We start from the raw sequence: 23,850 nt of genomic DNA on the forward strand, positions 1-23,850 counted from the left end.
GGTCGGATATATTGGCCCCTCAGATTGCGGTCGCATTGCAAAAATTCGGATACGTATCCGATCTAGGATCACATATGAAAGTGAGCCAGGTCGGATATGAAAAAATCTGAATTGAGCTGTTCAGACTGACATAAAAAAAGTCAGATACAGGTCGCATTTGGGCAAAACAATATCTGATCTGAGTCGCATTTGCCTGCAGTGTGAACGTAGCCAAAGTCACTGTTGTGCAGAAAACACAACTTTTTACAAAAAGCTAATTTTCTCTGTATTTTGTCCAAAATAGATGTCACTCAAATTACCTATTTTCAAATGGTGATTACTAAAGAACGGCATAAGGAAGAATCATTCTTTTTTTTCTAATGAAAGAATGGAATGTAAACTTTCAAATGATACCACCCACGTTTATATAGTCACAGCGCATTTTAGAAGTTGTCTTTTTGGATAACGCCTGGCACTGAAAGAGTTAAGAAAGCCTTTTATTCCCTTATTCTCTTGTATTTTTGTATGTTCTGTACAAAAAAAAAATTAAGGGATTGAAGTTGTAAATCAATAGTCAGCTCAGTGGCCTAGTGGTAGAGTATCTGCCCTGAGACTGGAAGGTTGTGAGTTCGGCCGGGCCCACTTGCCTCCTGCTTGACACTCAGTATTAAGGGTTGGAATTGGGGGGTTAGATCAACAAATGATTCCCGAGCGCGGCACGGCTGCTCACCGCTCCCTCAGGGGATGGGTCAAATGCGGAGAACACATTTTGCCCCACTTGGGTGGGTGTGACAATTAGTGGGATTTAAACTTTAATATTGCGAGTGATTGTACTTCACATGCCAGTTGAGGTGGCTCAGGCATTTGGTTCGGATGCCTCTTGGACGCCTCCCTGGATAGGTGTTCCGGGCGGTGGGAGGCCCCGGGGGCGCTGGAGCGACTATGTCTCTTGGCTGGCCTGGGAATGCCTTGGGATCCCGCCGGAGGAGCTGGTTGAAGTAGCTGTGGTCAGGGAAGTCTGAGCTTCCCTCCTAAAGCTGCTGCCCCCGCGACCCGACCTCGCATAAGCGGTATTGTCTCTATTGATCAGGACGTTGGCTGCTATCGCGAGATGCTGTGACTATCGCAAGACCTACAGTGAGACCGGGAATACCCAACATGGCGGCGCCCCGCTGCTAAGATAGAACTAGCTATATTATGCTAAACCAAATCCGAATTTAACCACCATATATCTTGGCTTTTCTCTTCTCTTTTTCATCCGGCAGATTTGGAATATCACCTAGCATGGAGGACCTTGAACGTTTCATCGACGGATATTTTTACAGCTGCGCGATGGAGGAGCCTTCCTTCGAGAAACCTTCCAAGAAGAGAAAAAATGCCTCAGCGACGGACGATCTAACCACTACGGACATTTCGGTCAGTATGCTGGACTCCATAAATAAAGTCACTTGTGCCCCTTAACCAAGAGCAGCAGCCCTCTATGATTTCAAACTTCTGAATACTGTGGCAAAGTTGGTTATTGTATACTTTATACATTATTTGTGCTGTTTTAAGTTCGACTAGGTCAGAAAATTTGAGAATATTAAATTGAATAAATAACGGATTTGTTGGTTCAATGTAATGTGAGTGACCAATAACTAGTATGGCTCTTTTTTTGTAGCTTAAAGACAGACTGAGCATTAGTTTTATATATATTTTCCCATATTTCCACACAATCACAGTCAAATATAGCAGTAATAATAATGTATATAATGACTCATTTAAAAAATCTTTGGTTTTAAGCGTTTAGCATTAGCCATTATATTTAGCACAACCACAGACCACTTTTTTCTGTCAGAGGAGATAAGTCGCAAAAAGTGGCAGGGCTCGAAGGACACATACCTCAAACAAAAAAGAAAGGTACTGCAGGAGAAAACGAGTGGCTCGGCCGCAGTCCCAGGAAAGGAGTGGAGGTACTTGGCAGTGCTCTCTTTTCTCAACTTGCTGAAATGTTGTACAATATTTGACTGCCAAGCGACACCACTCTCCTTCTCTGTTCTGCGCAAATGAAGCAGTCACATCCAGTACATACTGCCGTGATCAAACTTCAGTGGGTAAAGCAAGTGCTCACCTTGCGTTTGTGTCTAAATGTAGCGTAACGGTATTTTTTTTATTCCAAAATAAAAAAATTGTATTTAATAGTTTTTTGTATTTTCCCCTCTACTTTCTACATGCTATGGTGGTTTCAAACCATTCCAACTTCGACATGCTCCACTCATTGCAGGTCAATCTATATCATTCCATGTCATAAAATATTATTCCAAACCAGTCCACATTTTGTCATTCACCTTTTCAGCCTTCACAAGCATTTCTCCATAAATTGAATTCTCAAATTTGCTTTCCTTTTTTACTGTTTACACCCCATCTATTTTCTTCACCACTGAGCAACATGCTACTGTAACAAATTTCCAGATATTCAATACAATTTAAACTGATAGCATCCAATCACATATACTTACATACCTTTGACAGCAAGGGCTTGGTCTTTGTTTTTTTGGTTGGCTGAATTGGCTCTCTAATTCCTGACAAAACTGCAAAACAATAATCAGAATTAATTAGGATTGTCATGATACTAAAATTTCCAATTCAATATTGATACTCAGGAAAATACTCCATACTCGATACCACAGAGATAAAAAAAGAAATACTTAAAAAATGCAAAGAAAAATATTTTTATTAACATAACCGCAAATAAATAATACATTAAATTAAATTATTAATAATCAGACGAGATATCCGTTTTGAGGGAGACCACGAGTGTCTCTCAAGATCTCCCGTGCAGCGAAACTTATAGCTCTCGTCTATCACATAAGACTTACGCAATAACATGAGTTTTTGTTGAGAGTATTGATTAGATCACCTAAGAAAGGACCTTTATTGTGCACAGGTAATATTTTACATTAGAAAATCTCAAACAAAAATATACTAAAAATTAAAGTATGTAAGAAAAAAATACTAAAACAATTATCTTGTCTAATGCAGTCCAAAAATGTAGTATGAAATCTGAGCTTGTTTAATGGAATAGAAAGCTGCTATATTTGCAGGGAGCCATCCAGCTTACTATACAGTGCTGCCTACGGATGGGTACCGAAAACGGTACTTTTTGTGGTATGGACCGATTTGGGTCGGTACTTCTGAGCACAGATTCACGTAAAATCAAACGGTGCCATGTTTCGGTTCGGTTTCGGTCTAAAGCACGTCTTTCAAAGTTGTGACTGTGCGGGAGTGGAAGAGTTGACAATTTGGTCTATTAAATATTACATTTGGATTTAAAGCCTTAAATAATAAGTCAAGACATTTTACAATTGCTGAAGTACAATTAATAAAATAAATATATATAAATATATATATATATATATAATTTGGATATACTGGTGAACATATTTAAAATAGCAAAAGCATTACAGACCACATTGGGTATATTCAAATGATTAATTTGAACCCAATTATTCTTTGTTCATATAATTTCCTCTTCCAACTGTCTTTTTAAAAAAAATGTATTTGAGTCCAACGTGGGTTCAAACTTTAAAACAACTGCACAAGAAACTAAGATAACATCAATTATTATTAATTTATACATTTACTGTTGTTCATTGCACAGAACTTTGATTCACACTTTGTTTTTTTGTAATATTAACTTATGTTTATTAATTATACTTCAGTAATTGTAAAATGTCTTGACTTATTATTTAAGGCCTTAAATCCAAATGTAATATTTAATAGACCAAATTGCTTGCTGCACTAGCAACTTAACTTGCAACTCATGAAATTGAACCGAAATAAACTAATGGTTAACATGGTTAAAATGTTATTTTCACATAAGTGATCAACTATTCAGTTAGTCAACTGCCACTGGAAGACACAACATATTACTTACAGGAAAGGTCTCTCTTCATGGTGTTCTTTGTCCGTCGAATTGGGAATTCGTCAATCTTCAATTCTCCCTCATCCGAGACGTATTCATACTCATCTCTTACTGGCTTCGGTTTGTCCTCTTTTAGGTTTTGCATTGTCCCAAAAATACTTGCAGCAGTCTGAGCTTTCATTGTATTCGAGCTATAAAGGAAAGGACAGAAAAAAGAGGAGCTGAAGTGGACTTGAATTCAATGCAATTCAAAGAAAATCAGTAGTGGTGCAACGGATCACAAAAGTCACAGTTCTGATTGGATCACGGATTTGAGTCACAGATCCGATCCTTTTTCGGCAAGAAAAAAAAAGAAAAAAAAAGATGAATATAGTACTTTGTCTTCATGAATATAGTACTTTGTCTTCATGTTTTTGTTTTTTCCCATAACAAAAAAAATCTAAATACTTCATACTTCCTGTAATTCAAATTCGAAATGCAATTTTGCTTCCTGTTTGCCACCTCAATTCTAATTAAAAAATGTAATTACAATTCCTGCGATTAGCTGGCAACTAGTTCAGGGTGTACCCTGCCTACTGCCCGAAGACAGCCGGGATAGAATCCAGCGCCCACCGTGACCCTTGTGAGGACAAGCTGTTAAGAAAATGGATGGATGGATGAATTACAACTCAAGGGTCAATCTCAATATGAAAATACATTTCTTGGAGTAGTTATTGATGAAAAATTATGTTGGAAGTCACACATATATAATGTCAAAAGGAAAATGTCAAAAATTATAGGGATACTCTAAAACTAAGGATGTCCTGAATAAGAAATCATTATACACATTGTATTGTTCATTATTATTACCATATTTGACCTATTGTGTGGAAAGCAAAGCAAAGTTACTTACATCAGACATGAGCTGTTAAAAATGTATGTATGCTGTAATTTATTTGGATGTATCGGTATGAGTGTAATGTTGTAAATGTGAGTATGATGATATGATTTATAAATGTATTATGGTGTATGTCTATGAATTTCATGTACATATGTCACTGGCAAATGTGCGTATGTTAAAGTGCACTTGTATATATGATTAGATTTATACATTTCCTTTTGTTGAAATACATTACCTTATCATTTTATCAACATGAAACTAATAAGGAGTAGGACTAGATACGTTTTTAACTTACTCCTACCCCTTTTGAACATATAAACTCTTTTCTTTCTTCCTATTCTTGTTTTCTTTTTTACTTCAATTTATATTTTAGACTTGTAATGTGTTTTGTGTTTTCTTTATGTTTATATGTTCAATAAAACCATAAACCAACCAGAATGAAATTCTACATTTCTCAGTTTTTTGGTGTTTTGCTTCTGTCAAGCTTTACTTCTTAATTCTCTCCTATGGAAGCAGGGTGACAAGGTAAAAATTGCCTTCCCCCCTCCCCCTGGGTGACACGCGACATTCGTGTGTGTGAAATTTCGTGCTCGCACACTGATACTAGAAAGTTGAATTTTTTTTTACTTTTGGTGTTGTCACCGGGGGCTACAACCAATCAGCAAAGGTTTCATTGATGAGCCAATGAACAAAGGGCATGCTAACACAGTGGGCTATCCAGCAAAATGGAGGGTTTTAGCAGTGTCCGACTATCATTTTGTAAAAAATAGAATAAAAATACTACTACAAAAACATTAGTTTGTACAATACTTCACGCAATGATTTCCGTGACATCAACAAAAAGGCCAGTGCATGGGAGCTTGTCGGTACAGGGTTAATTTGTCCAGTAAGTTTTCTTTTCCGTTTTTATAACAGTTAATAATAACAACACTAATAATAATAGTAATAATGATAATAATGATGATAATAATAATAATACAATTATATTCTGAAGCAATCCTTATGAGGAATAAGTGGTTCAGGAAATGGAAAGAATATTACGTATATACTGGAATTACGTACTGTAGTGAAACTTTTGTGTTTACAATGAAAACGTTTCGATTCCCTCCAATTTAAGCCAATTAAATCTGTTGTAAAAAAGAGAGGGACTTCTATTGTTGCCTCTGTTGTGGCTGCTTATCGCGTCCCTTGTGTTGAGTTTGAGCTGGGAGGCGATGAGATACGTACTTCACTGTCATTTGTCGCCTCCCGTGTGTCAAGCCCTTAACTATGCTTGTTGGCTATTCTGTGTTATGTTCAGGAGGTTGGATCCCAAAAGATGCAGACACCAATAATAGTGTTAACAATTATTTATTCGTATAACAAAGTTTCCACTGAAGGTGATGCAACTATCAAGGCGCACCTGCACTAACATTTACATGACAAAGAGAACAAAGGCCCTAACACCAAACATGGAGTGCTCAGTGTGCCATGAACTAAACGGCTTGCGCCGCCGACTTGACGAGGCAACGGAAACTAAACCAGAAACGGCGAGAAGGGATCATGGATCAAAAGACATGGAACAAGGAAGTGAACTATCATTGGGCTATGAAGGCATGCAGAATGTGTCTTTCGCTTCCCCTTTTATAGGCTGTGGTTGCCTCGTATAGGCTGCTGATTACATCAGGCAATTGCAACACAAAGGACACAGTCTGACAACACAAACATGACAGTACTGACGGATCATGAATCCAGGAGCGGGGAAACCATTGCCCATAGCTTTCCCAGTCGGACAAATACTGCACATCCCGCCCTCTCCGCCTAGAACGAAGAATCTTCCTGACTGTAAACATTGTCTCCCCATTGATCAGCTGAGAAGGAGGAGGAGGCACCGTTGACGGGCTCAGTGGACTGGAGACAACTGGCTTGATCAGTGAAACGTGGAATACCGGATGAATTTGAGAGTCGTGGGAGCTTGAGCTTGACAGAGGCTGGATTAACCACGGTCTCGATTTCAAATGGACCGATGAAACGGAGATCCATCTTCCTGGACCCCCCCAGCCAGATGCATATTCCTTGTGGACAGCCCCACTTCCTCACCCGGGTGAGCAGGGAGCCGGCGATGATTAGCGATCTGTTGATTGCGATCTGCGGTGCGTGAAAGTGCCACTCAGGTCTCCCGCCTCACCCAATGGGATACTGTATCGATGGGATGGCCACTTCCCCTTCCTGCAGAAGAAACAAGTGGGGCTGGTATCCATAAACTGACATGAACGGGAAGCGGTGTGTGGCAGAGGAGACGAGTGAATTGTGGGCATATTCCACCCATGGTAGGTGAGTGGACCAAGACGTAGGGTGACTGTGACAGACACAGAGAAGAGTGGCCTCCAAGTCTTGATTGACCCTTTGGCCTTGTTCAGACTGGCAGCCCAAATCCAATTTTTAGCCCATCCAGATTGAATGTGGATGTCTCTTTTGTAGTCTGAACAGTCACACACCACATGAAATCCGATTTTTGCGGCACAGATCGAAACCACATGCGGGAGGTAGTTTCATATCCGATTTGGACAGGATGTGTCTCAGTCTAATCAGCTCAAAATATTTAGATCAGATTTGACTGTCCTGACATCACTCTCCTTTCGAAACCAATGCGCCCACGCTGTCAATATCCAATCAATTCGCTGCCCAGCAGTTTCCTTGCATGCTCGGCAGTCAACCGCCTTGACAGCTCCACTGCCCTGTCGGCTCCTGTCGTGCTCAACCGTAAATACAGTGACAGTTTACGTTCCTTGCACTGAAGCCGGTCTCACTACCCCATCAGATCTTCACATGCGCAACCGGAAATAGCGAAATAGTGCCCATAGCCATAGATATATGGTCGACATTTAAAAATAAAAAAAAGTTTTTATTTAGAAAATTCAAAGAAAAAAATGCTTAACGCGCTTGCAAGGAACGGGAAGTACGGAGCGGCAAACACCGTCACATGACGTCAAATACTACCTGCGCTGGGCGCCGCCTCCGTTCGACGTCGCTGCTACAGCAACCTGTCAGATGGGTCAATGCTGTGGCTCAGTCTGAACAGGGCTAGATCGGATTTGGAGTCAGCCCAAAAATCAGATTTGAGGAGGAATCCGATTTGTCTGCAGTCTGAACGCAGCCTTTGTGTTGGTCCATTTGTTTGTGGGTGATAGCCCAAAGAAAGGCTCGCTGTGACTCTCAATGCTGCACAAAATTTCATCCCCACACGGGATATGAACTGGGGCCCTCGGTCCGAGACAATGTCCATGGGGATTCCGTTGACTCGGAAAACGTGGCGGGTTAACAAGTTTGCAGTCTCAAGGGCGGATGGCATCTTTGGCAGGGCGATGAAATGGGGCATTTTAGAGAATCGATCCACTACAGTCAGTATTGCTGTGTTTCCTCGGGAAGCAGGGAGTCCAGTAATAAAGTCCAATGACACGTTTGACCACGGACGCGACGGAATGGGTAAAAGTCGTAGCAATCCTGCTGAAGGTCGATGGGAAGCCTTACTGCAGGCACAAACTGAGCAGGCGCTGAAGAACTCAACGATATTCCTTTACACCCAAGGCCACCACTTCTGAGCAATCAGGAAATGAGTGTGTCTCACTTCGGGGTGGCAAGCGACCCGCGAAGCATGTCCCCATTGAAGCATCTCTGTACGCAGATGGTCGGGGACGAACATCTGGAACTCGAGCGTGGTGGAGGGCTTCTTGGACTTCTTTCTATCTCCCATTGTAATGCTCCCACCACCCGGTCACTCGGAACAATGGTCTCGGTGCTGGTGTCCTTCACGGCTGGATTATGGATCCTAGACAATGCATCGGGCTTGGTGTTAGAGGAACCATTTCTGTAGGTCACGGTAAAGATGATCTGGGCGAGGGTCAGCGCCCATTGAGCTGGTCTGGAGTTGAGTCGCTTGGTGGTGCGGATGTAGGCCAGGTTCTTGTGGTCCGTTATGACTGTAAATTGTTCCTTGGCCCCCTCCAGCCAGTGCCTCCACACCTGCAGAGCCAGAACGATGACCAGCAACTCGTGGTTACCCACGTCATTATTAGCCTCAGCAGAACTGAGGCGCAGGGAAAAGAAGGCACAGGGGTGGAGCCTCTGGTCGACCGTGGAGCGCTGCGAGAGGACTGCTCCCACTCTGGAGTCCGATGCGTCAACCTCGACAACAAAAGAGAGTTCGAGATTAGGATGATTCAACACCGGCGGACGTGGATAAATCTTTGAGTTTGACAAAGGCGGACTCAGCTTCAGGGCTCCATTTAAACTGCACCTTATCACACGTGAGCCTCGTCAGAGGTCCTGCTCTCTGGCTGTAATTTCGTATGAAGTGCCGATAAAAATTAGCGAAGCCCAAATGCTGCTGTAACTGCTTCCTCGTGGTTGGGATTGGCCAGTTGATCACTGCTTGGATTTTAGCGGGGTCTGCTCTTAAGTGACCCTTCTCTACAATGAACACCAGAAATTGCGCTGACTCAGCATGGAACTCCCATTTCTCGACATTCACATAAAGTCGGATCTCCAGCAAGCGTTGTAAAACCATTCTGACGGTGTTCATTGCGATGTTTGGAAAAGATTAAGATATCGTTGAGGTAGACGAAACAAAACTGATTGAGCATGTCCCTCAAGACATTGTTTCTTAGCTGTTGAAAAATGGCTAGGGCATTAGAAACTCCGAAGGGCATGACCAGATATTCGAAGTAACCTAACGGAGTCTTAAATGCTGTCTTCCGCACATCCCTCTCTTTGATCCTCACCAAATAGTATGCACTCCAGAGATCTAATTTTGTGAATACCGTTGCGGTCTGTAAGGGAGTGATTGCTGAATCCAATAGCGGTAGTGGGTATTTATGTTTGACCGTAATGTCGTCAAGGCCCCGGTACCCACCGGCAAAGACAAAGGCCGGTGGGTAATGGGTTCTTCTTCATTGATAAGAAGGACTTGCTAATCAGCCAATATCAGGCGTCGATATGCAACAGCTGTTGGTCAAAACAACAGCTATTCGTTATCACTCTACACGACAAAATATTACACAAAGTATCATCTGCGAAAGGAGCAGCTTCTACGTTTGCAAGTAAGTATACATCTTTTTGGAAAACACTAGTGATGTTATTTGCTGTATAAAGTTTGGCAAGTAAACGCGTCAATCGTTAGCCTATATGTTATTGTTTACAATTCTTTCTCAAGCACTTGTGAAGCCCTGAAGCTATATTTCTATTCTATTCTATTCTATTTTATTCCTATTCACCCTTGGCCGCAGTTTGACGATCGACTTCGTAGTCGTGTTTGCGGCCGTACGTTTTGGACACTCGGGTGAAGAGAGGGGCAGAGCTGTCAACTGATCACCACCTGGCGGTGTGTTGGCTCCGATGGTGAGGGAAGATGCCGGTCAGACCTGGTAAACCCAAACGTATTGTGAGGGTTTGCTGGGAATGTCTGGCAGAATCACCTGTCAGAAAGAGTTTCAACGCCCACCTCCGGCAGGAAGGTAGGGGACATTGAGTCCGAGTGGACCATGTTCCGCGCCTCCATTGTTGAGGTGGCCAATCGGAGCTGTGGCTGTAAAATGGTAGGTGCCTGTCGTGGTGACAATCCATTAACCCGCTGGTGGATACCAGTGGTAAGGGATGCCATCAAACTGGATAAGGAGTCCTTTCTCCGAAGGTAGCTGACAGGTAACGGCTGGTCAAACGGAATGCAGCTTTCGGCGGTCGCTGAGGCAAAAACTCGGACATGGGAGGAGTTTCAGTGAGGCTATGGAAAACAACTTTCGGACAGCTTTGAGGAAATTCTGGTCCACCATCCGGTGTCTCAGGAAAGGAAAGCAGGGCACAATTAACACCGTGTATATGGCGATTGTGTGCTGCTGACTTTGACTCGGGACATTGTGAGTCAGTGGGGAGAATACTTCGAAGACCGATGTGGTGTTCCCCCTTCTTAAGAAGGGGCACCGGAGGCTGTGCTCCAGCTATAGAGGGTTAACACTCCTCAGCCTCCCTGGTAAGGTCTATTCAGGGGTGTTGGAGAGGAGGGTTCATCGGAAAGTCGAATCTCAGATTCAGGAGGAGCAATGTGGTTTTCGTCCTGGCCTTGGAACAGTGTGGAAGCTCTACACTATTTATTGGCAGGGTTATCGAGGGTGCATGTGAGTTCGCCCAACCAGTCTACATGTGTTTTGTGAATTTGAAGAAGATGTTCGACCGTGTCCTCGGGGAGTCCTGTGGGAAGTATGGAAGTACGCGGTACCGAACCCCCTTGATTCGGTCCCTGTATGACCGGTGTCAGAGTTTGGTCCGCAATGCCGGCAGTAAGTTGGATTCATTCCCAGTGAGGGCTGGACTCCGCCAAGGCTGCCCTTTGTCACCAATTCTGTTCATAGCTTTTATGGACAGAATTTCTAGGCGCAGCCGAAGCGTTGAGGGGGTCCGGTTTGGTGGCCTCAGCATTGCATCTCTGCTCTTTGCAGATGATGTGGTGCTGTTGGCTTCATCAAGCCATAATCTCCAACTCTCACTGGAGCGGTTCACAGTCGAGTGTGAAGCAGTTGGGATGAAGATCAGCACCTCCAAACCATGGTCCTCAGTCGGAAAAGGGTAGCGTGCCCGTGCCCGGTGGCGGGTCCGGGATGAGATCTTGCCCCAAGTGGAGGAGTTCAAGAATCCTGGGGTCTTATTCACGAATGAGGGCAGGAGGGAGCGGGAGATCGACAGGCGGCTCAGTGCAGCGTCTGCAGTGATGCAGACTCTGTATTGGTCCGTAGTGAAGAAGGAACTGGGCCAAAAGGCGAAGCCCTCAATTTACCGATCTACGTTCCTACCCTCACCTATGGTCATGAGCTGTGGGAGGAGCCAGTTGTGGTGGCTCGGGCATCTGGTTCGGATGCTTCCTAGGCGCCTCCCTGCAGAGGTGTTCCGTGCATGTCCCACCAGCAGGAGACGACCCAGGACACACTGGCCTGGGAACACCTTGGGATCCCGCCAGAGGGGCTGGTTAAAGTAGCTGGGGAGAGGGAAGTCTGGGCTTCCCTCCTAAAGCTGCTGCCCCCGCGACCTGACCCCGGGTAAGCGGTAGTAATGGATGGATGGATGGATATTGTTGGTGTTTTAATGTTGTTTTTGTTCATTTAGTGTTATTAATAGTTAGTTTGTTGATATTAGGGATGCACCAAAATGAAAATTTTTGGCCGAAACCGATAACCTTTCAATGAAAAACGCTTGGCCAAAAACCGAATCGCCGAAAATAAAAATAAAAATAAAATAATAATAATTTATCCCCCCCAAAAAAAAAAAAAAAGTTTAATATCACTCAGATTCACCATTAGCTACAGCCCACTCCACATTTCCATTCCACATTGATAACGCAGCTCTTGTCTCGGTCATGTGAAATAAATTCATTTATTATGTAAAGGAACTGGGCGCTGTGTTGCTTATTCAACGAGGGCTTTATTTGCATTTCAGCAGCAAACATTTTGCTACACTTCAGTTGCAGAATAAGAAATGTGATTGCTGTAAGCTAGCACAAAGCTGCTACACGCACACACTTGCCTTGTGTTGTCTTCTGCGTCCTCTTCTCTCGCTGGCGCACACACCATACGGAGATCATGATACTGTTTTCCGCTAACACTTTGTGCCGTTGCCATTATTCCTCGCCTGATTTGAGATAGCATCGATCGGGTTAGCCTCAAGACACTAGCTTTCGGCTACTGCTCATGAATTTACATTGAGGCGGAACGCTCACCCCGGCGTTTAATTCATACATACGCTTGCTTGCAGCAGTTTTTTTGCTTGCGTTACCACAACATCCTGTTTCGACAATATTTTTTCGGCTCCGATTTTATTTCGGCCAAATGCTGAAAATGCATATTTTTCTCATTTTCGGCCGAAAATTTTTGGTGGCCGAATATTTGGTGCATCACTAATTGATATGCTACTAAACTGGTTAAAAAACAAACTATAGGGTGTGTAAATAAATTTGAAAATTATTATAGTCCAACAAAGTTTTATGGTAGTTCTCTTCCCTTTTTTTTTTTCAATTTGCTGAGCAACCACAAAAGATCATATTTTTTAGATAATTTATGTTCCTTCCCTTATCTCTCCCTCTATGGCCATTTACATTTCTGCAACATCAATAAAATGTCCATGATAAACCAAACCTTAACGTCAATTTGTCACCGTTAGTGTGTGGCTTATCAAGCTCTTCACTGACTGTAGCTGCATGGCCAGCTGCCACTTGAACCAAAGTAACTTCCATCAATTTGTTCCCCCCCAACCCCCCACTTCCCTGTTTTGACCAACAGCTGTTGCATATCAACGCCTGAGATTGGCTGAATAACATCACATGATTTGTAGCGTTGCATGCTATTGGTTCAACTGACATAATAGTCTGCAGCATTGCTTGCACATTTAATGAAATTTACTTATTGGAAAATATTATATATATATATATATATATATATATATATATATATATATATATATATATTCTTGGAAAAAGGTGCAATAATTACGAATCCAACAAACAAAATCTGGTCAGAATTTTTTTTACTTCAAAACATCCAGGTCTTCCCTAACCAGGGATCATTGATTTAAAAAACTAATGCAGTTACGTGGTCTTGGCTCGCCGGCTAAAACTGTGATGGGGGAACACAGGACTGATTCAATGACTGCTGTGTAGAACTGTCTCAGTAGCTCCTGTGACAGGTTATGCTTCCTCAGCAACCGTAGGAAGTATATCCTCTGCTGGGTCTTTTTCAGGATAGAGTTGATGTAGTTCTCCTACTTCAGACTCTGAAACTCTGTAATTCCCAGGAATGTGAAGGTCTCAACGGTTGACACAGGGCAGTTGGACAGTGTGAGGTGAAGATGTGGTGGAGGATTTCCACGATCGTCTCTACAGTCTTGCGCACGTTCAGTTCAAGTTGTGTTGACTGCACCAAAGCCCCAGCCGCTTCAATTCCTGTAACAATTGCATCACCGTCATTGATGAGGCAGATGACTGTGGTGTGATCTGCAAACTTCAGGGAGTTTGGCAGCTGGGTGCATTGAGGTGCAGTTGTTTGTGTAGAAGGCGATGAGTAGTAACAATAGGATGCAACCTTGGGAGGTCCCGGTGCTGATGGTGCGTGATGATGATGTTGTAAAACTGTAGATCCACTGGCAGGTGGCAGAAGGCCCACCGAGCTGGAGAAATTAGGAGGAGTTCTGGGATGATGGTGTTGAATGCAGAACTTAAGTCCACGAACAGGTCCTTCCCGCCATTGAGGTGTTCCAGGATGAAGTGCAGCCCCATGTTGACTGCAACATTCACTGGTCGGATATCATGGTAGGCAAACTGCAGGAGTCCAGCTGTGGTCCAGTGATGCCTTTTAGTTGGTTTAGCAACAGACGTTCAAAGGACTTCATGACCACAGAAGTCAGAACGACAGGTCTGTAGTCGTTCAGCCCCGTTATTGCAGGTATTTTGGGTACTGGGAGGATAGTGGCACGTTTGAAGCATGATGGGAGCTCACAGGGGTGCAGTGATCTGTTGAAAATCTGTATGACGACCAGAGCCAGCTGCTCGGTGCTGACTTTCCGGCCTTGTTGATCTTCTGCTGCTTAAAGAGTCGTCGCACAGCCTGTTCATGGATCATCATGGCAGTAAAGGGTGTGTGTGTGTGTGGGGGGGGGGGGGGGGTACTGGCATGTGACTGGTGTTTAGGGGGAGGATGACTGGTGATAAGTGTGAAGCAATGTTCCCTCTAAACTGTGCATACGAGCAAATGTGCAGTGCTTTCACCGTCTACGCGCACAGCAAATGTCTACAGTGCATAAAAAAAAAATCATAACCTGAGCTGAATTTACTGTTTGGGTCAGTACGAGAGAACACCAATTCACGTAAAATCAAACAGTACCATGTTTCGGTTCTGAAGCACTTCTTTCTAAATTAAAGTACCACTGACTGTCACACCCACCTAAGTGGGGAAAATATGGTTTCCGCATTTGACCCGTCCCCTGAGGGAGCGGTGAGCAGCAGCAAGGGAAACATTTGGTGATCTAAGCCCCCAATTTGAACCCTTAATGCTCAGTGTCAAGCAGGGAGGCGAATGGGTCCCATTTTTATAGTATTTGGTATGACCCGACCGAGGATTGAACCCACAACCTCCCAGTCTCTGGGCAGACACTCTACCACTAGCCCACTGATCTGGCTTTGTGACTGTGCGGGAGTAGAAGAGTTGACAATTTTCCATGGCCCACTATACGTACACTAGCGTACTGATGTCACCCACTCGTGCAAGATTTCACACACGAAAAATAAATATCCAGGTTTAGAAACGAGCAAGATTTTTGCGGCACCAATCCCGACAAATACAGTTTATGAAGTATGCTAGCCTCTGCACCGGTTCCCCACAATCAGTGCACGGCTGAGAGGGAGGTGTTAGCGGCGTCCTCCCTCGCTGTACGGGGAGCCAGGGCACGCCGCATGCCTTACAGGAGCAATACATCGGCACCGAAACTGAGATGTCCGTCTTCCACCACCGAATTGAATCATACTGGAAGGAACACGGCTTTCCCATCGTTACGGTAAATATACATTGTAATTTGGATAAACTACCGGTGACCATATTTAAAATAGTGAAAGCTTGTGGCCAAAATGTAGTGAGCATTACACACCACATCGGGTCCATTCCAATGATTAATTTGAACCCAATTATTCTCTTTGTTCATGTCAAGTCCTCTTCAAACTGTCTTTTTTTTTTTGCTACATTCAAGTCCAACGTGAGTTCGAATTTGAAACTCATCATGCGGCGTGCGGCAGGCTTTACGTTATTGACAAACAACTGCACAAGATACTAATATAACATCAATTATTAGCTAGAGCTGCGAGCAGCTTTAAAGGGCCCTCGCAGCCCAAGCCACTTTGGGGTACTTGCACATTGGGGTACAGACATGTTGGGGTACAGGTACATTCAAAGCCAAATTTCTTTGAAAATAGCATAATATACCTTTACATATGGATTGCTTTTTATTTTTTTGCCAGGTGTGATGAGTGTGTAAAGCTCAAAGAGTTTCGGTCAATGTTAAGACCCTCAAAAATCAGCGTCCGTTTTTATTTTTGGGCAATGAGTTGCCCTGATTTGATGGCATTTTTTAAAGTACATATATACACATCATCGTTAGTTTTACTCATAGCACAATATGGCTTGTATTGTCCATAGAGGGCATCAAAAATAAATAAATAAATAAAAAGTACATATGTATTGATAGGTCTGATGCCACTGAACATTTTGAGTGGTGGAAAGTAAAAAAAAATATTCATAAATGACTTATTTATCACACTTACGAAGAGTATCCAAATTTTGGACAAAATACCTTATGTGTCGTAATTTGTTTTTGTCAACCTAAGGTCTCGGTGGCGCTATATTTATAACTGACTATTGTCATAGAGATACCTTCAGGTCGTGACTATAAACATACATGTGAAGTTTGGGATTTTTTGGAGCATGTACCAAGGAGTTTCTACGCATTTCGTCTTTCATGGCGAAGGAAATATGAAACACGAAAACACAAAAAAATTATGCCCTGTCCCCGTCAAATAGTATTTCTAAGGAGCACACTCCAACAATAAAAAAGTAGATTTGAAAACTTCTCTTCTTGGTGGATTCAATTGATTAGTCATGCACTTCAATATTGTAATGTCCCAGAATTCAAATTCTTTATTTGGGGACCTTTATCAGATATGAGATTAAAATAGATTAATTCGATTAATTAAAAATCCTGTAATTAATTGGATTAAAATTTTTAATCGCCTAACACCACTAATCTTTTGTCCTTCTTTCCTACAACCCAGTTTGTGATCACCAATAAGCCAGTACCCCAACAAAGGCGGACAAAGGCAGCAAGTGTTCTTTAAACCTGCTCCCAGCTTTAATTTAGAAAATGTATTGTTATTATTGTAATTAAAATGTTTTTTTTTATTTTTATGATTGCTATTATCCTTATTCAACGTGGGTTGGACTCAGTAAATATTAAATGGCAAACATGGCCATCCTGTACATACCTCAAGATTTTCTTGTGTGCCAGTGTAAAGCTGACTTTATTGCCTAAAACTGATGTCTTGTCAAATTTGCAGTCCTCTTCCATTTTTAGCAGGGAGTCTGGTTTACTATTCTGTGGAGCAAAAAGAAAAATAATGTCACATAAGCACATACATAATGATTCTCACAGTAAATAGGAAACATATAAATACCAATCTGCAACACTTTTAGTGTTTACATTTTCATTCCTAGCAAATCTCAATCTCATAGCACTGGTAAGCAATTTTTGGAACAAACCCATGGGCTACTCATTTGATCCTCGGGGACCACCGGATTCCCTTGGACACAATGTTGGTGACCCCTGGCTTAGATTAATCACCTCAAAATCAGAGACGACACTAGAGAGGAACCCCTCACAGATGACTGAGCTTCTCACCCTATCTTAAAAAGAAAGCCCAGACACCCTGCGGAGGAAACCCATTATAGATGCTTGTATCAAGGATTTCGTTCTTTCGGTTATGACTCAGAGCTTGTGACCATAGGTGAGAGTAGGAACATAGTTGACAAGGAAATCCAGAGCTTCGGCTTTGGGTTCAGCTACTCATTCACTACAACAGACCGATACAAAGTCATGTTCCATTCTTCCATCACTCATGAACAAGACCCCAAGATAACTGACCTCTTCCATTTCGGTCAGGTTCTAAGCCCCGACCTGGAGAGGGTACTACACCATCTTCCAACTAAGGGCCATCCTAAAAGCAGAGATGTAATACTGACCTGCTCAATACCTTGGTTGCACCTAGAATTTCTGTTCATAAAGGCTATGTATACAATTGGTGACAAAGGGCATCCTTGGCTGAGTCTACCCCTCACTGAAAATTAAAGTGAATGTGAATCTGACTTACAGGGACCCAAAAGCCCATGTCAGAAGGTTCGGTACCCTGTATACCCGAAGCACACCTCACAGAACTCCCAGGGGACACGGTTGAATTCCTTCTTCAAGTCTGAACAACCCATATAAACTGGTTGAACAAATTCCCATGCACCCTCGAGGACTCTGCCAACAGTGTTTAGCTAGTCCAGTGTTCCACGGTCAGGACGAAAACCCCACTGCTCCTCCTGATCTTGAGATCCAACTTCCGAACGGACCTTCCTCTCCAGTACCCCTGAATAGACCTAGAGGCTGAGCAAGGCTTCAAGGATTGGTGGCTTGCGTTTGGAAGTTGCCAATTTAACACAAACCCCTACTCCCGTTTCTCTTATCTTGGACTTGGACTTGCCGGCTGTTGCTCTAATGGTGACGTCAAACAGTAAGTACACTGGTGTAGTTACACCGCATTTTACATTAACATACAATTATGTATTTTTTGTTAGGCTAGCTGTATATTATTTCCCTTGAACAATCACAGCATATGCTGAAAAAATGCCAACTGTCTACTTTAACCACGGAGTACAATAGAGCAGGGTTTCATGCTAGTTTGCCCACCCAGAGTGCCTGCTTGGCTGGCCACGGCAAACTTCGGGGCCATGCAGCTTGTAAGAGGAAGAGTGTTTGGTTGGCCAGTGCGCTATCCAAGGAGAGTTAAATGAAACAAAAGTTCTCATATTTTGGGTGAACATGAACTAAATGTGTATTTCTGCCACTTGAACTTGAACTATATTGTGAACGCGCACATTCGGCGTCTCTTTTAAGCGGCGAGCGGAGGGGGGGGAGCTAATAAGCGAGAGAGACTCGGTGGCGGTGAGAAAGATTCGGTGCTGGTTACCGTGGGGTACAGATAGACTACTATAATAATAATAATGCATTAGATTATATCGTGCTTTTCTTTCTTGAAACTCAAAGACACTTCACAATGGATACATTATTAATGCACTCACACATTCACACTGTGGTGGCGGTAAGCTACTTAAGTAGCCACATCTGCCCTGGGGCAGGCTGACGGAAGTGAAGCTGCCAGTGTGCGCCTACGGCCCCTCCGACCACCACCAAACATTCACACAAACACCTTCCATACACCAGTGTGAGTAGCACTAGAGGCTATGTGTGTGAAGTGCCTTGCCCAAGGACACGACACATGACTTGGGGAGAGCGGGAACCGAACAGCCGACCTTCTAGTTAATAAACGCCTGTAGCTCTCAAAAGATATGTGATAAAGTCCAGCAATTATTGGTAGGCACTGGGCATCGAATTGCAAGGTCGTTTATGGCAACGTTTATTGTGAAGAAGTGTAATGCTAGCTAGTTTGCTTTGTGTCAGACTAGTGAGAAATGGCCTAAAAATGTTTGTATTCCTTTCCAATAGATGGATAACTTTATGAAGATCAAAGCATGGAATTATTTGCCTGAATGGATTCCTTCTTTTGGAGGTATCACTCGATTCCCCGTGGTTATTATACCCGCAGATGAGACGGTTGTTTGTTGATCTAAAAAAAAATAACAAATAAAAAAAAAGAAAAGAAAAAAAAGGTTTATAATAATAAACTTACGTTTGTGTAAATGCCACAGGTGTAAGGTCTGAAATGTTTTTGGAGTTATGTTTCTATCTGCTTCAGGAGCTGAGATATCAATAATTGTTTTAAATTGTTGAATTTCCAGGAAAACTTCAGGTTTTTGGGATTGACTTTTAAGTCACCCATAGGATTTTGAGTTATGTTTTGCCAGGCGCTTTAGGCCTTAATGGGTTAAGTCTGTACGATTACAAATTGAAAATAATCAATTTTGGGTGGTGTCACACCTGAGGTGCGTGGACCAAAAATGGACCTCTCAGGGCTTAATACCTGACCCTCAGGTAAAATTTGTGAGAGAAAAAGATAAAAACAAAAATTGTGGGATTAAATATGGCTAAATTGAAGGACTAAGGGGAGCTTGTGGACTAGAAAAGTAGGAGGACGAGTCTGCGTTTTTATAATTGAATTGCCTTAACATCAGTGAATGTTTGTGAAGATTTAATGAGGAGTAATAGCGTATTTCCACTGGAGCCCAGCACCGCACTGCTCGGCTCGCTGGCGGGTCAACTCAGCCCAACCCAGGCACGCACTGTGTTACCACCTCCAATGTGCATCTGGGAGGCTGGGCGGAAGTAGTGTATAACCGACTGCGACAATAGTAGAGCGCAGGAAACAACACATAACCAAAACACGGAAGCCATGGAGGACGACGCTGCCCGGTATTGGTTGCTCGTTTTGTTTTTTGTGGTGCTTCAGATGTGGCGCTTCTTCAGAGCTCGCAACGCAAGGAGGATTGCCGCCGCGAAGAAAAGGAAAACATTTTATCGTCGGAAAGCCCTCGAGGCTATACACGCTGATAGCAGTGGGAGCGAAGAAGAAAACGAACACTTGTCAAAAAGGGCACGGCTGCTAAGTTGTTTATTTTTCCCTTCGTCGATGTCCATTACTGATGGCATCGCAGGACCGACCGCCCAATCAACTGCCGTGGTGTTTTACTCCATGTCCTGGGATCGCTCTGGCCCAACATAAGCGTAGGGCCGCTTCCAGCTCTGCACGGTGTACTTCCGACACGGAAACGCTCGCCAACACCGTGCTGGCTTTGCACGGTGCGGTGCTGGGCTCCAGTGGAAATATGCTATAAGTGGGTGTGGCTTGGGGTCTTTGTTCCGTTCGGTGACTCGTGCGGAGGTGGTGAGTAAGCTTTATGATTACGCCTATCTGGGTTGCGTGTGGCAGCCAATAGGTTGTCCGGCCTTGTGTTTGCTCTCATGTCATGCTCATGAGGAGCAGTCGGATAGGCCATTCTCTCACGGGAGTGATCAACCTGTGCTGAGTTTGGTCATCTTGGTCACCATTTTTTGGGGAAAGAGGATGAGAGAACTGTGTTGGTCCAGGTTGGGTTGCCTGTGCGCTGCTTTGGTGATAGTGGGTGGGCATTTCCTTATGCACACCTGCATGAGGAAATCTAGGAAAACATGTTAATGTGCATTGTTTGACTCAAGAGAGCAATTGCATGGATTTAGAGTTAAATATAAAGAAAGGAATATAGTTGACATTGGAGAAGCAAGTGGTTCTTATCAGCAACAACAAAAATGCACAGTTAAATGGGTTGTGACCTGTAATAAGAGAAAGGGTTACAAAACATGATGTAAGTGTTTCAACTTAAACTTCAGATGACTTTATGGATTATGTCATTGTATAGAATAAAAAGGAAAATAAATGGTGAAAAGAAAGTAGACACCTTCTATAATGCTGCAAGTGAGGAAGTGTATTTTGTAGAATGAGGGTGCAGCAGAGGCCGTGGTCGAGGAAGAGAATAGGGTCGCAATAATGGAAGGAATAATGGTTGGGAACCAAATAAGGATACAGATAGATGTTGGAACTATGGGAAAAATATTTTTGTTTTATAAAGAAAAAGAAGCATGACAATATTGATTAATTCAACATTATAGTAGAAGTTTTTAAAGACCAAATAATGGACTGGAAGTGACCTTAAGAGCGATGCTTGACACAGAGACTGCAGTTATGCTTTAGGCCACACGTGGCAGTTGCGAGTAAAAAGTGGCAAGTTCCACAATGCAAAGAAAGAAGAAATAACAGGCCCAGACCACCCATATGATGAAAAAGTGGAGATGCTGGGATCATGAATGATTTATGCAACATATTACTACTGAATAAATACAAGTTCAGCCTACAAGTGACACTGAGTGTCATAACAATTGTACTATAATTGCACTGATCCACACATCTCCTTGGTAAAAGATTGGTCCTTGTGTATATATGTGTATATATAGAGAGAGAAAAGCAACTGATTGGGAAGGAGAACCAGGTGAATGTACAGTAAAAGTAAAAAAAATGTGGAGAGTCTATTTGGGTTGGCACATACAAATGGTACCAGCACACTATTGGATATATATACAGTACATACTGATGAACCGTATCAAAGACAATATTTGATTTAAAGACAAAATAAAACCGGTAATTGAAGATTTGTTAAAAGCTGGAGTGCTGATTGAATGTGCTCACCATGTAATATACAATTTTTCTCCTGTAAAGAAGTTGCCTCCATCAGTTGGATGGAGGATGATACATGACTTGCATGCGGTAAACAAAGCAGTCATTGCTAGAGCACCAAATGTACCAGATCCCCATGCTTTGAATAACCTTGATCCAAATTCCAAATTATTCTCTGCGGTGGATCTTGGCAATGCATTCTTCTCAATTCCATTGTATCCAGATAGCAGATTCTGTATGAAGGGTATTGTGATAGTCCTACAATCTTCTCCCAAGCTCCCAATTATAACTCTCTCTCATAATTTAACTTGTGTTGTTGAATCAGCAATCAAAGGGATGGGATTTTTTTATGGTTTTAGTATCGGCCTAGCCGATTATCAGCGCAGATATTGGCCATTTTGACGAACACCAGTGTCGAAATTTAGTCTATTTTAGATAAAAAGAAAACTTCTACATTTTGAAAGGTCTGAAAAAAGTGTCCAATAAACATTACAACAAAGTCAAGATTGGCATTTGTATTTTAGAAAATGTTGACGCCAACTTTGTCACTCTGGACCTGGCAAGGTTTACCAAAAGCATGTTCTTGGCTGATTTTGAAATTAGCGAAATAGTGACCTCTGGTGGCACAACGGGTCCCTGATCCCGCCTTCTCAAGCCGGGCCTGCTTACACTCATGTAAGAAAGGAGCAAGTGGAACAACATAAGAAAGAACCTCAGTACTGTAGATATAGTTATTATTGTTGATAGCACAGCCCCAAAAAACTCTTGGATCATAAGGGCGCATCATTAAGACTTTTCCGGATGCCAAGGGCTTTGTCAGAAGTGTTTCGGGTCAAACCAAAACTAGTACGATTCAACTACCAATAGGCAAGCTCTGCCTACTAATGGGGCAGCAGGATAAATGGAAGAGGGATGTGACTGTTTTTTAAATTTAATTTAATTTTAATTTTAATTTTTTTAATCTTCGGCCCATACTGTTTCAGTTGTTCTGATGGGTTATGACCTTGAGAAATAAAATTAACTTTTAATTAGAAATTTGAAGAGCATAATCTATGTTAAGCAAATTGTTCTATTTTTGGCTCCCTTGAATGTAAATGTTTTGCTGCCGCTCACATGAGGGGCCGGGATGTTAGAGCCTATGTATTCATTTTCTTGACATTGTGATAATTATTATGTGAATTATGTTCATTGCTTTTCCAGCTCCTCCTCCTCCTCCGATAATACAGATTTAAGACAGCTGGTTGGGCCGAGGAAGGGTTGTTTTTTGTGTTGAAGGAGTAAGGAGCGAAAGTTTGTCAACCACTAAAAACTACACACAACTAGATCAATAGTTCAATAAGTTTGGATTTGCTTTTTTGTTTTGAAGTTAACCACGGAGATATATTGTAAATAGAAAGCCTTTGTTGATTATGAAAATATCCCCGTGAGTCCTTATTGCTTAGTGAGTCGAAAACCTCCTTCTTGGAAGCTACTCTAAGGCTTTTGGACATTTTTAGGGGTGCACTCACACTAGGGCCATTTCTTTCCGTACCGTACTGAAGCCTGACAAATTATTGGTCTCTTAGCTGATGAAATGCATCAGAATATACACGAGAGGGTGAATTGGGCCTCGTTGTATGTCTTGGAATTGTATTTGAGCATTCATGGCTGACGCAGATTTGCGGGAGATTTGAAATAAATGACGGTGATTGACGACACCGCGGGGGGGACTTCTAATCAGTGTACTCAGTAGACAGTGACATATTGTTAAGAAATATATTTGTAGACAATGAGGATGTTGAAAATGTTGACGGCCTTCTAATGCAATGGACGGTGAATAAATTACCACTCGATTCCCAGAGGTTTTTACAAATGCTCTCTATTGTTGAAGCCTGGTAAATGTACCCGCAAATGTGACACAGTTTCTTGAATTAAAAAAAATATATATTGAAGGTTTATAATAATAAACTTAGGTTTGTGTATACGCCACAGGTGTAAGCCCTGAAATGTTTTGGGAATTATGTTTCTATCTGCTTCAGGAGCTGAGATGTCAATTATTCAGTAGGCATTGACAATATTGTTGAATATCCAGGAAAACTTCAGGTTTTCAGGGGTGATTCTTAAGTC

General features: G+C 42.5%; 1 protein-coding gene across 2 annotated transcripts in view; it reads right to left on the reverse strand.

Annotated features, from left to right (window-relative positions):
- Positions 1-23,850, reverse strand: part of phf2 (PHD finger protein 2) — a 128,940-nt gene that overhangs the window by 40,875 nt on the left and 64,215 nt on the right. For both annotated transcript variants that reach the window (XM_086088000.1, XM_086087999.1), the window contains 3 exons: positions 16,807-16,916; positions 3,896-4,074; positions 2,482-2,549 (listed from right to left, as the gene is read on the reverse strand). In XM_086088000.1, coding sequence (XP_085944126.1) covers positions 2,482-2,549; positions 3,896-4,074; positions 16,807-16,916 — 357 coding nt within the window. The remainder of the gene's footprint in view (positions 1-2,481; positions 2,550-3,895; positions 4,075-16,806; positions 16,917-23,850) is intronic.

Source organism: Leptonotus elevatus, chromosome 10 (assembly GCF_054856555.1).
Source record: "Leptonotus elevatus isolate MCC_2025b chromosome 10, RoL_Lele_1.0, whole genome shotgun sequence".
Taxonomy (NCBI): domain Eukaryota; kingdom Metazoa; phylum Chordata; class Actinopteri; order Syngnathiformes; family Syngnathidae; genus Leptonotus; species Leptonotus elevatus.